Here is a 15,015-nt window from a genome sequence, read left to right as displayed (position 1 = left end):
AGTCTGTAGTTTATATCATTACTCCCAATAACAACTGGAAACCATGCATCTAAAGTCTGTAGTTTATATCATTACTCCAAGAACAACTGGAAACCATGCATCTAAAGTCTGTAGTTTATATCATTACTCCCAAGAACAACTGGAAACCATGCATCTAAGGTCTGTAGTTTATAGCATTACTCCCAAGAACAACTGGAAACCATGCATCTAAAGTCTGTAGTTTATATCATTACTCCCAAGAACAACTGGAAACCATGCATCTAAGGTCTGTAGTTTATAGCATTACTCCCAAGAACAACTGGAAACCATGCATCTAGTCTGTAGTTTATAGCATTACTCCCAAGAACAACTGGAAACCATGCATCTAAGGTCTGTAGTTTATAGCATTACTCCCAAGAACAACTGGAAACCATGCATCTAAAGTCTGTAGTTTATAGCATTACTCCCAAGAACAACTGGAAACCATGCATCTAAAGTCTGTAGTTTATATCATTACTCCCAAGAACAACTGGAAACCATGCATCTAAAGTCTGTAGTTTATAGCATTACTCCCAAGAACAACTGGAAACCATGCATCTAAAGTCTGTAGTTTATAGCATTACTCCCAAGAACAACTGGAAACCATGCATCTAAAGTCTGTAGTTTATAGCATTACTCCCAAGAACAACTGGAAACCATGCATCTAAAGTCTGTAGTTTATAGCATTACTCCCAAGAACAACTGACCTTAGACTGTTTGACTGTCGATCGGGACACGTAGAATATTTGCTATCTGTGACGCACCGAAAGCACAGGACATCAGAAACCTCAGTTGCTCTTGAGTGATGGCATAACAAGGTGCACCTCTAGCTCCTCTCCAAGTCCGAGGAGCCTGTTAACTGGAACTGGCTGTAACAATAAAACACTGTGTTTAGGCTACTTAATGTATTGTGACACAGCCCACCCTCCTCATTCCAAAAACACTTAAATTATAGTAACTGTCACAAATTGTGGCCAAGTAATGTTTTTATGATATTGGATTTTAAAGCCAAGACATAAATAGAAATGTTGACCAAGAACGAATAGAATGGGCAGCAGGAGAATGAAGAGTGAAAAAAAACAAAAAACAGTAAACCCAACCACACCCAACATTGGTCAGCCTCCCCCTACAGTAAACCCAACCACACCCAACATTGGTCAGCCTCCCCCTACAGTAAACCCAACCACACCCAACATTGGTCAGCCTCCCCCTACAGTAAACCCAACCACACCCAACATTGGTCAGCCTCCCCCTACAGTAAACCCAACCACACCCAACATTGGTCAGCCTCCCCCTACAGTAAACCCAACCACACCCAACATTGGTCAGCCTCCCCCTACAGTAAACCCAACCACACCCAACATTGGTCAGCCTCCCCCTAGCCCACTCAAGGCTCCTCTGTATGGTCTCCATTCTACAAGATGACAGTTTGGTGAAAATAGACACCATAGATGGGACTGCGATTCCTGTTCAAACAGTGCCATAGTACTAACGTTAACATTCCTGGTTCATGTCTGAAATTGTTCATTTCTACATCATAGGCTTAGGTGAAATATTAATTATTCAAAAGTAATATCTGTGCTGTTGGAAAGCTGATATGTTGATATTAGCAAAGTTTTTACATGGTTGTCAGAGGTCAAATGAGCATTGTGAGCTTTGTAAATGTTTTCATGCTAATCGCGAGCGGCTAAGGCTAGGTAGCATTGAAATGATTTATTTGGCCTAAAAATACAAAAACATGTTTGACGTCAGTACTCCTCGATAATAAGTCACCTTTATGTAATTAGCAGGGCTGTAAAAATATTACTAGACGGCGCCCTTCACTGTGGCTTTGGCCGGGTTAGGCGGCTAAGGAACGTTAAAAAGCGAACTAGTAACTCATTTAGCAATCCAGTCATTTACATACCAGCATTCATTACAACAAAATATATATACTACATATACTAGCTAAACATAAAATACTCCCTTGGCCTAATCAGACTTACAATATTTGCGACACATAGGCCTAAATTACTTGCACTGCTGTCTCTGTCTGAGCCTCCAACATAGCCATACATAGATCCATCCTCTGTGTCAGCTAGCAGATCAACTTTATGATTAAGTAATAATAGTATTTAAAAAGAATCAACCTTGTTAACGTGGACTGAAGGGCATCAAGTCCAGGATTATCGGCGAGCAGAAGCAGAGTGCAGCCATTTAGGGTCTGTTTGCAGCGGATATGGAAGTTCCTTCTCGCCATCTTCAATTGTGATGTTGTTGCATCAAACTGACTGTACACAGATTAAATTAAAGGAGGAGCTAGGGGAATTAGCATATTTAAGAACGCATTCAGTTAGTGTGTGTAGGTGTATATTTAGCAGCTGTGGGCGTTAATTTGATGTGTGCAGGACCGCTTTCAGCCGTTTATTTAGCATGTTAATTTAACGCCTGCACCTGCTTACTTTAGATTGCTTTAAGACCCAAACGGCGTTCCAGGTAGCTACGTCGAATAACGATGTATTAATCTCCATGTCTGTTGACACAAACTCCGTACATGTCTCTGTGTTGCAGCTCGAGAATCGGGATGTTAGATTTACTCAGTGGATGTATTTTTTATTAAAATATAAAAATTAAATCAGGCCCTATTCATTTCTGCGTATTTTTAACTCGGATCTTGTACATGGACAGAGAATTGCGTAGTTGGTACGTCTGGGATTATTAGATGCAATCTACCTTGATTGCAGTGAAGCATGATATTGTCCATCTTTTGGCTATTTAGATAACAAATCAGTATATCTCAGTTTCCAAGCTTTTCTGAACTGCAGCACACCTGGATATGATAAACATTTTATTTCATACAGCATGTGAGCAAAATGTATGTATAAATGGATGGTTCGGATTACATGGTCATATTTTTCCATATTCTGTTTGTTAGTTGTTCAGATTCTCTTAGATAAAAATGTAATGGCTAGCTCAGAATGAGCATTCCAAAAGTTGTTTGTGTACATAGTTGAGATTAGTTCTTTCTGGAACCCCATGTTAATATTATTATAATTTCTATAGCACATTTTCATGTCAGTTATGCCTTCCCCATCAACACTTATGTTATGGGCCAAATGGATCATGCGAATGACAAATTAAAGAATATTCAAACTTAAACATTTTCTTAACTACAATTTTATACCCAACCAATAAGTCCCTCTGTCAATCAGTGAACGAATGGTATTTCTGTAGTTATTTGAACAGTTTATTGCCGTGGGTCTTGGGGTAAAAGAACACATTGTAATACATCAGCCAATTTATGTCAATACCACGGTGATTGCATTTAGCAGGCAAAACAAAAAACAGTTGAGTCGCCAGTTCTTCTTTGACTTTTATTTGAGCTTGCATTTTGTTTGAATACATAAAAAGTTTTAAAAAATGTCAAACTGACCAGATATCAAATTACTTTTCTTTTAAAAACCATTGTGTAAAAACTTAGGACCGATTTAGAAAAAAAACATCTTCCGTTTCCCCATAACTTTTCTTTTAATATATATATATAGCTGTCACTTAAAAATAATGGAACAAAACAGGTCTGCATAGATTCTGCAGGCAAATCGGTGGTAATCTGGTCAAATGCATGGTACAAGCTTAAGACGATCGTCAAGTCAAATCTGTTTCTTATTGCTCAGATCTTTGATGTTTCTTCTTGATGACATCACTGTAGAGAGGAAAAGAGAGATTGTTAGAGAAGATACATTGACAGGTCAAATCCCTTTACTGTATCAGTCAACTCAGACTGTGCAGAAGCATCAAGACAGACAGGAGGACCAACAGACAATGGCAGGAGGCCTGCAGTCAGTCAGGCAGACAGTTTGCTTGATCAAATCCATGGCATCGCCCCTGCCTTGGGTAATGAGCGCAGCGTCAATGGAAAGTGCAGACCGATGCTGGCTTTAGAACTCAAGAGTGAACTGGCCCGAGACACTACACCAAGGCCTACTGCCATCTGATGGACTTTTCCCACTGATATGTTGTAAATTGGGGGTCTCAAACTGGGGGCATGCGGGCCAGATGCGTCCTGCAAGCAGATTTAATGCGGCCCGTGGTCGAAAATGTAGATTGTATATTGAGAAGTGCTGTGAATGACTACAGCTGATCATACAATGCATACTGAGGACTCAACCAAACCCTATTTAACCAGGTTTCTGGGATAAGTTATCATTTGGCCAAATTCCGAGATTTTTTTATACATTAACCATGAATAAACCAGCACAGTCCACTATGAACAAAAACTAAGCTTGACTCTATGGAAATTCAATCCAGCATGTTTTCTAACAAGGAAACAAATAATTGTTTACCCATATCCCAGAAATCAGGTATGCAGATTTGATTAGAGCACCAAGTAGCAATGTGTGTGTGTGTTGGGACTCACCCGGACGATGGTAGAGATGGTATGCCGGTAGTTTCTACTCAGCCCCGCCCTGCTCGGCTGCGGGAGCGGACGTTTTCTCAAGGGATGGTTCGCCGTCGGCCTTGGCCTCCTTTCCATCCTGGGGCTTGCCACCGGTCTGTGGGCGTCTGCGGCGGTAGTTGAAGTTTCGGCGGTAGCGGCGCTGGCGGGGCTCCTGGTTCTCGCCGTCACCACCCTGGTTCTCCTTGTTTTCCCCCTCGCCGTCCCGTACCGGTCTGGGACGGGGTGGACCACCACCTCTGCTGTAGGACCGGACACACACTTTAACACCTGACAAATCTTAAAACAGCCCCTAGCACCCATACAACTTCAAATTATGACAGTGAATTCCATTAAAAAAACTCTTACTGAAATCCCAACTCGGAAACATTGAGTCAAATTTCAGATGATTACCTAAATTGAAATTGACCCAAACCCCGGGGTTTGCAGATTTGATGGAATTGGAGGTGTCCAAAAGCAATTATGGGGATTTGATCCACCCAGCCTTCTAATGGGCTTAGGGGTGGTTGTGCATTACATGGCTGCAAGGACACATGGCCCAAACATCTTGTGCACGATGTGTGTGTAATACGTGCCATGTACAGTATGCAATGTGCTGCCTTGTCCTTATATTTCATGAATGGGCTTCTGTCAATTCTGCCATATACTCAAACAAGCTAAGAATTGTCCATGACCTAACAGTGCCACCATGTGTTTGAGCGTATAAAACAACTTATGACACTCCTGTCATGTGTATGAACCTGTGTCTGTGCCCTCAACTACTTCTGATCAAGTACCAATTTAAATACCATGCCCCCATACAAGCTCATCGGTGCATACCAGGAGAGAGTAAAAGCAGTGCCATAACAGACAAAATGGGAACAGGAATAACCTGAAAAAGTAATGGGCCATGTACAGGGTGGTTAAGGGGGCATGAGAGTAGACGTTAACTATGCATATGCTGAGATCAGAGGTATTTATGCTGTCCATTATTATTGTCAGAGAGAAGAGAAACTCATCACTTCAACAGCATTGATATTCATAGATTGTTTAGTTCAGGAATGATTCAAGATAATAGTCCATAGATAGTTTGGCCAATTTGCCACATTTCACACATTTCATAATACTTCTACTAATAAAAACAATCAGGACTAAAGAGACATGAAGTCGTTGTCATTTCTGAAGGAGTACATTTAAATGCAAAGTAAAATAAACTTTCGGAAAGCAGTTGCCATTCAATGTTAGGCTGCAATAAGGGGAACATGCAGTCAGTAAACTGCCCAATGGTAACGTCGCAGATAAATAGATTCCGAATCACGTACCTTTGTGACAAATTCACCTAACCTTTAGTTGACAGGCAAATTAGATATGGCTTTCTGCTGTTATATAACCCCTTTTTGCAGCCTTGTGTCAATGAACTCAACACGCAAACCTTGGTCTGAACCTTGGTCGGAAGCCTCTGTAGTAGTTCTGCCTCATTGGTTTGTTGCCCTGGTCTGGACCTCCCTGGTTCTCGTCACCTTCTCCACCCTAAATACAAACAGGAGTTAGTCACACACATTCAATCACTGACTCAATACCCGAGATCCAGGTCTGAAACTCACCTTTTGGATAGAACGAGTCTTGAAAAACAGGAAAAGATATACTTTGACGAAGGTCAAGTGACTGAAAGTTTAGTTACTATTAAAATAAAACAAAAATAAATGCACAGCTGTGCAGACACTTTTTCCTGTTTTGCATTTTACCTTCAGTAATTACCAGCCACTGATTCAGTGAGGAAATCAGTGACTGGTTTCTTCAAAATGAGTATTTGTCTGTTTGCAGCCAACTTCAGGTGCGGTCAGTATATTATATGAACTTAAGTGTTTTCCACTAGCGCCGACTACTCATTTTACAGCCGGACACTTTCCCCACTTAAATTAACAAGGCTACTAATTAGCTAGTCCTAAAATAATTCTGCTGAGCCCTCTTCCGTTAGAATGAACATTATTCATCTTCTAGCGATCTATTGATAGGACAGGCGCAAGTCAGTCACAAAGTCATCGATGACAGGGAAACAGTTCTGGTTTGACAGTCTGCTGTCCGTCCCACCTCTCATTACCTGGGTGTGTTGTGTGCGCTGTGGTTGCAGCCACATTTCTTTACACGGAGGGTGAGAGCATGAATTTGCACATCCCATATGTGGTAACGATGAGTCGAAATCCAATTAGCCTATTGTTTTCTGGCACATTCATATCCTTTCGCGTGCAGGGTCCGACATTAAAGATGACCCAGGAAGAGTAAAAACATGTGCCGGCCCAATGGATCTTGTCGGCAACTTTTCAGCGCATTTTTGCATTCCAGTTCAACATTTACCTGCAAAATGGCTTAACCCTGGGGGACAAGCCACTCCGGATCACAGACCAGGAGAGCCTAGCTGGCTTCTTTTTCAATTTGGCTGGCTACTCCATGTGATTGTGGAAAACATTGCTATAGATTGAAGCACTGCGTGTGTTGCAATCAGCAGTAGGTGTAACATCTTGGGTTTGTGTGAAAGTTTGATTGATAGACCTATTTTGGTCAACCTGAGGTTTGATTTTGGTCTGTTGACCAGTGGTTTGGAGCCAACTTTAAGTACGGTCAATATATAGACCTCTATGTAGACCTATTTTGGTCAACCTGTATTGGTCTGTTGACCAATACACGTGAGGTTTTGATTTGTCCGGCCATAACCAATTGTGGCGCGCATTTTTGACGAGAGTGTGTATGACATCACTGGAACAGGGCCGGACTGCTTCAGGAGTGCCTGTGACAGCGTACCTCAGTCATCTCTCCGCGAGGTGCGTTGGTGTACGGGGGCCGACGGCCGTAGCGTCTACGTACAAGGTATGGGGGGTAGCGCCGTCTCCCAGGGAAGGAGGGCCTGCGCTGCTGGGTCTGCATCTCTCCCTCTGGGGCGCTCTCGGCGCCCTCACGGCTCTTGCGGGGGGGCCGCTCTCCTTCGCCCTCACCGTCGCTGTCTGGGTATTCGCCGTCACGGGCTGGGCCCCTCCTGCGGGGGTACCGCCTATAGCGGTTCCGGTCAGCGGCATACTTGCTCCCCTGGACTGGGACACCCGCTGGGCCGGTGACATTGGCTGCCTCTGCTCCCTGGGAAGAGATACATACATAACCACCGGGGTGCACACTACCCTTCTGAAGTATGAAGTTGGTTTTAGCTGTGTATCATTGCATGATATTGTGTTGACTGGTCAAATCCAATATTGGGCACATTAGAATCACCGATAATCATAACTTTGAGGTACATGAAGTTAAAGTCTAGATTTGATTGCCTTAAATATGGCTAAACATATTAAACAAGTCGTATGAAATCATTTGTGAGCCTGGAAGAGTGGTGCCAATTGATATGACAGCTAACAATAAAGCTCTCTGTTGTGTAAATAAAAGTTGTAACTACCTTCTCCCCTTCAACCACATCAAACTCCACAATTTCTCCATCTCCAACACTGCGAAGGTATTTCCTTGGGTTGTTTTTCTTTATGGCAGTCTGAAGAAAAAAGAAAGTATAAAACATTTCATTACAAACTTGTCTTTGTGGTGCCAACTACAATCCAATTGTGATGGTTCTATGTTAGGCAATAAATGACTCGACCATTGGAGAACTGGAGAGTTTTTACCTGGTGGACAAAGACGTCATCTTTCGTGTCATTCCTTGTGGGTGAAGGGAGAAAGGTGTAGTTAAATATAGGACAATAAAACCCATTGGATTAAAAATGTCTATTGTAACATTGAGGCTAACAGATTTGAACAGAACTGGCTTAATTGTGCATTCATTGAGTCTTTACACAACAAGAGCATGCCGTGGACAGCCAAATACACTTCCCAGCTTTGTAAGCAAATCCAAGCCGTATTAGGATTCGGAATGTTCCCTCACAAACACCCTCATCATATTAGTGTCTTTAGGAGACGCCCGGGAGAGAGGGGCAACTTGCCTGTTGATGAAACCGTAGCCATTTCTGACGTTGAACCATTTGACTGTACCCAAGACCTTAGTTGCTGAAAAAGAAAAATATGTACACACAATTTAGGTGTGATTCACTTGTTTTTATCCCCTATATTTTTTTTGCATTCAAATTAATAAGGTGGCACCCCCCAAAAAATGTACATGCACATGAGCAGTTTCTCATTTACATATTGCACATCAAAGGGGGGAAATTGTGAAGTGCACTTCAAGTGGGTAATCTAATGGCAAGACTGATAAAGACCACAGACAAGGACCAGAGAAGATACTAGGGAAGCAAGCTATAATTAACCTCCAACCGTTGGGCTTTTTATAGATTCTGATGCTAAACCCTTGGTGTTTGCTTCCACCTGCCATGGCATGGTCCAATGCATATCACCATTACAGTGGCGCAACTTTCACTGGGGACAGGGTGGTCATGACCCCCATTCTGAAATTTAATTTTGTCCCTCCCAGTTTTATCATTGCACTGTGATACAACAACAAAGAACGGCAGCAGTGTGCTTGAGGACCACGCGGACACCTCAGAGCGGCCGAGTAGGCTGTTGGGAGGTTAGCCGGCTGGATTTAGGACCTGTCCGAGCGGGCTAATAGGCTGTTTGAAGACAAAGCTTCGGAAAGACTGTTCAAGTCTTTGGTGCAGGCCAGCCAGAGGCAGCTGCTGTCAGTGCATGTGTTGCACTCTTTCGCCTAATTGTAAAAGCAGAGCAGAAACTGGCCACTCTTTAGTTGACTGATGTAGCTGGCAAGGTAACTGCTGTTTAACTAAACAGAAGAAAAAGGGTGTTTATTCCCAGAGCGGAGCTGGTAGTGTAACAGATGTAACATTGGCTAATGTTTCATCTCGACAGAGGTGAATGAATTAGCTAGCTAGTAGCTACCACAACCAGTTCTAGCTATTGGTCAGATGGATATCGATATGCAGTGGCTATTATTACTAACAGCTTTTTGTATGAAATGTTTTGTAGCCTTTGTTTTGTCCCATTTCAACAGAAGTAAATGAACTTGGCTTGCTTTCGCCAGTTGATGTACCATTTGAGTTGGCTAGCGTAAGCTATTAGTTTTGCTTCAATCACACCAGACCTGAATCAAACGATGAAATCAGCAGCCAAACTATTGAAGGTCAATGGTTTGACGTTTTCAGTGCAATGTGAATTATAATTAGAGTCGGTATAGCATTGTAACGTGAAACATCAGTCAGTTTCACTAACTAATTCCCTATTTTTCACACTGACCGTAATAAACAGCTCTACAGGCTTTACGGTCATTGTACAGTCAGTACACAACATTATGCTCATCAAGTCTTAACAGGATCAGATGGTGACAGGTGTCCCAGCAGGGTCAGACAGCCAGGGAAGACCAGTCTACAGAGCGCAGGTTGATGGGTAGACCTTCAGTATCTACAGGACAGCAGTTTAAAGAAACAGTCTGGGATCTGGGAATAACGGTAATTTCAATTATTGAACAATTGATTCTATTCTTGGTTAATATAATGTATAAATGGACACCAAGGTCATTCTTTGTCATCCCTCATCTTAGGAGGATCAGATGGTGACAGTGGTCTCAGCAGGGTCAAGCATCCAGGAAAGACCAGTCTGACAGAGCAGAGGTAAGTTTTTGCAGATAAAACACTATTCTCTCTGTGCAGTAAGCACTGGACAAGCCAGATGCTTCAAAGATTGAAACTATTTTAAGGGAGGAAAACCTGGTAGAAGCTGTTGATGATGAATGGATACAGATATGTTTGAATGCCCAGTCATGTTCATATAATCTCAGACAAATTGCTGCCGTGTAAAACCACATGCCAGCGAAACATTAACATGGAATCAAAAGTCAGTCCTCTGCTGTAGGTAAATTAACAAAAGGGGACACATTTGCATAGGTTATGGTCTTGTGAAGGCTGGCTGAATTCTGGCAAAGAGTATGTTCTTTTATCTCAGCATGTCTACAGATTCTCCATTCTCCCTGTTTTTGTTTGCTTGGAAATGTTGATACTGGAGACTTAAAAGAAACTATAACCATTAATTGGAAGCTTCAACAATGTCACAAAGGACGGGCGAAATGTCAATTTAGGTATCACTATATTTGATTACAAGATTAAGGATATATTGGGCAACTTTCATAAAGTCTGGATGCCTTACATGGAATACAGTATGACAAAAGTATATTGAAAACATGCCCACGCCAGGGGAGATATCTATTTAGGCAATCTCTAGCTGCTGGGCTGCTCAGTCCTGGCCCTGGGGGCTGCTGTCCTGTGGGTTGTCACTCTGGCCTTGGCCTAACCCACCTGAACCCAATAATAAATGTTTCCCTAAGATCCTAAAGCAGAGTGGGGAGAGCTGCAGGGTGGTGGACCCCTAGGGACAGGACGACCCAGCTCTACAGTGTGCAAGTAAAAATGCCTCTACAGTGTACTATTAGACATTAATTATATGGAGGATGTGGTGTTTGTGTATGTTATTTTTAGTTTTTATTACTTGTTTTCTAACATTACTTTTAGGAGGGCTTTTTTTTTTTTAAGATGGGAAGGAAATTGATAGGAGAGTTGTGTTGTTATTGACTAGACTGATGGGGGTCAGGTATGCAGGTGGCTGGCTAAAACTAAAGTTGCACCCCTGCATCATTAGCTCCAAAAACGCCCATCCTACGTGTTATGAGACCAGAACATATCGGTACTAGCCTAGATATTCAATGTGGCCTACCAGCACTTAACCAAACTGATCAGAACGAGTGCCTGCCCTGGAGGTAGCATAGCTAGCTAATGTAATGTGTAAGCTGGACTGCTAATTATTTTCCGAGCGGAACTATCTGAGCATCATTTATGAATACTAGGTAACTAGCTAGACAACCATTTACCCAGTTCAAAAGAGCAAGTCTTGAATCTTCGCACGTGGCGTCGCGCCTTATGATGATAGCTTGCTACTTTGCTAGCATATTATATTTGGTCTCAACCGTGTGGTTGGACATGAGCCAGGATGTCGTTCATAACGTCAAATTAATACTCATGTGCACAGAGGTAGAAATAGAGTGCTGGGTACGGTTTCATGCTTAATAAAAGTACAATTGTCAGCCAAAGCGGGACAAAAGAAATTCGTAGAATACGAATATCAAGGCGGACATTTTGGGGGCCCCTATAACGTTAGCTATCACCTCGACCGAACGGAACGTTATCTAGCTTAGCCATCTGCAATTTTACACGAAATAATAATTTGGGGGCTATGCTTTTTCATCATACACTTGGTTATATAGTTATCTAACGTTAGCAATGTATTAGCGAGCTTGTTAGCATGATCGCTAGCAGGCGAGTTAATTAGTATGTGCATAGCTGCGAACAAAGGGATACGAATGCAATCGAGCCTCTGCAGTGCAGTCAATCATGGGCCTCAATGAATTGTTTGTTACAAAACTGTCGTATACACTACCAATGTATTGGAAACAGTGTTCTTTATGTGTAACCAGTGCGTTACGAAACCGGGAACCGGTCACGACCAAGGCCAATATCTACTTCTGCAAACTGTTTTGTCAGGTTAACGTTAGCTGCTGGCTAAATCACTGCTAGATACACGAGACTGCGGACAGGAAGGTAAGGTCAATCTAACTAACGTTGGTTACAATTACAACATGTGCCAAACCAGAAGCCAAACCACATGCATTACAGTATTAATTAACGTTAGTTAGCTAACGTTACCTCTAAACTTGTCTCATAGGTCAGGTGTGTGGTCAGACTGATTGATGCGTTACCAGTTAGGCTAGGTAGAAAACAGTTGTAGAGCAACTGACATTTTGAATTGGCAGTTGAGACTAACTATAAACGATTTCAAACTAGCCATCATGCTAGCAAACTAAATAAAGAAACGGAACAATATTTAGCGGTTGCTATCTAACTAGTTAGCTAATAACAATATTATCTAGATTTAAACAACTAGTTAGTTACCTAACGTTAACTGTTTTAATAATCAGCTGACGTTGTGAACTAGCTAACGTCAGTTAGCCAATGGACATAGCTTATAGCTAAGCGAATTGTAGGTAAATTAGTAAGCTTTTTGGGAGTAACGTTACCGTGCCAATAAACCCACATTTGCATTTAATGGTTCACCTGGCCAGCTTGCTTACCGATGACCTTCTTATCCCCCGCGGAAACGGCGGCTGCCGCCGGGCTGGATGGGCTCTCCGCGTCGACGACAGCAGGCTCCGGCGGTTGTGTCTCGGCCTCGCTGCTCATGTTTTCTGGTTGGTTATGGCTTTTGCCGGCGGTGGCTCTCTAGTGTGTTTCCCGGTTCTAGATGGTAAACTGGGCCGGCGGTGGTGGGGGCTGCTGCCTTCGGGCTCTCAACTTTCCTCTCCGCTCCCGTTGCTGATCGAACTGGGAGGAATGAGAAAAGATGCAAAGGAATATCCCTAGCCATAGTCCCTCCCACTCTGTAATATAATTGGTCGAATTCTTTCCCCTCCATAAACATAACGAATCATTTCGTTACTATTGGTTATATTGGTTGCCAGTTATTCAACAAAAAAACACCATGAATATTGGTAGAAGAGAAATTTCGAAAACCAACACGGACTACAAGACAGAGCCAGACAGACGATCACGACACATTGTAGCTAGCTAACCCATTTTGTTACATTGTACCGTACGCCTAGATTATGGAGAACCAAAACTGCCGTAATTAGAATTTCATTAATTAATACATTCACACAAATAGATACATACATTAATACATCCATATAAATGTATACATAAACGGATGAATGATTGCATACAAATATATTAATATTTAAATAATTAATCCCACTTTTATTTTATTAATTTATATAATTTCCCTGTTTCTGTATTTCTTCCTCCAATATGATAATGAGGGGGTGTCAAGCAAAGGTAGGTATGTGGGTGGTGTCTAACACACCATTGGTTGATCAATGCCACAGTGCGTTGATCGATTGCATTTGCGTGGGCTGCGTTTTGTATGATAAAGTGTCCAAAGTTTAAAGGTCATGTTCACAATAATATATAATTAATTAACATTTTGTTGCTTTGCGGCACGTGCACAATAAAAACTCACAAACGGCACATTTTCCTTGCTTGACGTAGAAACAGGTGAACAGTTTTGGATCACTGTGCCAATGACTGTACCAGGTCTGTGTTACGCGTGGGTTGCCTTTGACAATAAGGCACCGGACTACAGCCGTATATTTTTCAAACTAGAAGACCAATAGACGAGAGTAGGCAAGAAGGAGTCTACCGGGATGGGCGAGAGGAATGTCCAGTTGTCTATAAAAGCATGGTAATCTACCTCAGTTTTACACTTCGCTAGCTAGCTAGATAATGAAGTCAACTGCAGTCAAGTAAGGAGGAGCATGTTGTCATGATGGAATAAATCACCAATGTGAAGCTAGCCACAATACGGATTAGCCACAATAGTAGCAAGTTATACATTCACATGTATGCCATGTACTGTAATTTGTCATAGCTGTTATCACACAATGGCATGCATACTTTTAATTAGATCTATTGTCATTTACAGACAGGAATGTGAAATTGACATACTGATACATAAATCCTAAATACATGTGCCATTTTCTTGTTAATCTCTGCAGGTTTGTCATCTGATTTCTTTGAGCCTGGTAGAGATGGATGCAACCATACTACAAGGCAGGACATTTCGCTGCATCCAAGTTGAGGCTTTCTACCAGCAGGAACATGGAGCACTCTGTCAGTAAGTCATTATATTATTGTTTTATATTGCATGATACTAGGCAAGAGGCCCTGGGCCAGTCAGGGGTGAGGGTTCTCTCTCTTTATAGCACTCACTACCTCTATCCATCTCTCTTCAGGTGCTACAGAGACAGAATGGTCCAAGGACCTCCAGAGCCTTCTGATCAATTACCTGCGTTCTCTTCAGACTACAGAGAAGTAAGCTCCACTCATAGTGTACCTAATGCATCATGTAAACCTCCTTCACTGTGGCAGTCCGCCTGTGTGATGACATAGTATATTATCTAGAGCCACTTGTTGGATTGGATTTACTGTACTCACGCCATAAGTCATGCGCTCTCCTCCCTGTAAACGTCTCCCAGACTTTTATCAAAACTAACGTGTCCATCCCCTTATCCCCAGGTGAGTCTGTTGGACTATGGTACTTTAGAGCAGCACATCAAAAGGCCTGCCACCCTGTTGTCAGGTATATGCAGACAGTTCCCTGAAGAAGGATGCCACTATCAAGGCTTAAAGGCCACATTTTGGGGATGACCAAATGCAATATAGTTTTGTATAAACTAATTTGATTAGATTACAAAACAACTTTTTCATAGCATGTTTGTCACTAACTTTTACTTATTTCTGTGGTAACTTAAACTCAACACTTGGAGATTATGATTCAAAAGGTCTAAAGTATATGAACGTCTCATGTAAAGGATGAATACATTGTATTAATGTATATCACATAGGTCTCAAGTAAAATATATATATATATATATCCCAGACAAGATTGAAGAATGGGACAAGTAAAGTGAATGTAAGTCAGTAATTGTGTCCGTAGCAGTTTTTATGAATTTGAGTGGTTACATACAATACATGTTGACTGAA

The 15,015-nt window shown here is 42.0% G+C and overlaps 1 protein-coding gene across 4 annotated transcripts; it reads right to left on the bottom strand.

The window, feature by feature from the left end:
* Positions 1-3,357: 3,357 nt before the first annotated feature.
* On the bottom strand, positions 3,358-12,851 carry LOC139542044 (Y-box-binding protein 1-like). Of its 4 annotated transcripts, none has more exons than XM_071347029.1 (8): positions 12,549-12,851; positions 8,404-8,467; positions 8,089-8,122; positions 7,869-7,958; positions 7,295-7,561; positions 5,877-5,962; positions 4,415-4,695; positions 3,358-3,700 (listed from the first exon to the last, which is right to left on the bottom strand). In XM_071347029.1, the coding sequence occupies exons 1-7, from the start codon at positions 12,655-12,657 to the stop codon at positions 4,449-4,451; spliced, it is 897 nt and encodes a 298-aa protein (XP_071203130.1). In that variant the 5' UTR covers positions 12,658-12,851; the 3' UTR covers positions 3,358-3,700; positions 4,415-4,448. The 4 variants fall into 4 exon arrangements, with proteins under 4 accessions (XP_071203130.1, XP_071203127.1, XP_071203128.1 ...); XM_071347026.1 differs by having other exon boundaries at positions 5,865-5,962; positions 7,232-7,561; positions 12,549-12,850; XM_071347027.1 differs by having other exon boundaries at positions 7,232-7,561; positions 12,549-12,850.
* Positions 12,852-15,015: the final 2,164 nt, after the last annotated feature.

Source organism: Salvelinus alpinus, chromosome 17, assembly GCF_045679555.1.
Source record: "Salvelinus alpinus chromosome 17, SLU_Salpinus.1, whole genome shotgun sequence".
NCBI classification, from domain to species: Eukaryota; Metazoa; Chordata; class Actinopteri; order Salmoniformes; family Salmonidae; genus Salvelinus; species Salvelinus alpinus.
The sequence above is the reverse complement of the archived record's forward strand: the minus strand, read 5'-3'. Positions and strand labels throughout refer to the sequence as shown.

What these genes read in the sequence shown, in the direction of transcription:
- LOC139542044 (XM_071347026.1), bottom strand. Translation starts at nt 12,657, where the DNA reads ATGAGCAGCGAGGCCGAGACACAACCGCCGGAGCCTGCTGTCGTCGAC. An exon ending in ATGTGGTTGAAGGGGAGAAG is followed by an intron (nt 7,562 to 7,868) that starts GTAGTTACAACT and finishes ATCTCTTCCCAG; the next exon opens with GGAGCAGAGGCAGCCAATGT. An exon ending in CTCGCGGAGAGATGACTGAG is followed by an intron (nt 5,963 to 7,231) that starts GTACGCTGTCAC and finishes GTTTGTATTTAG; the next exon opens with GGTGGAGAAGGTGACGAGAA.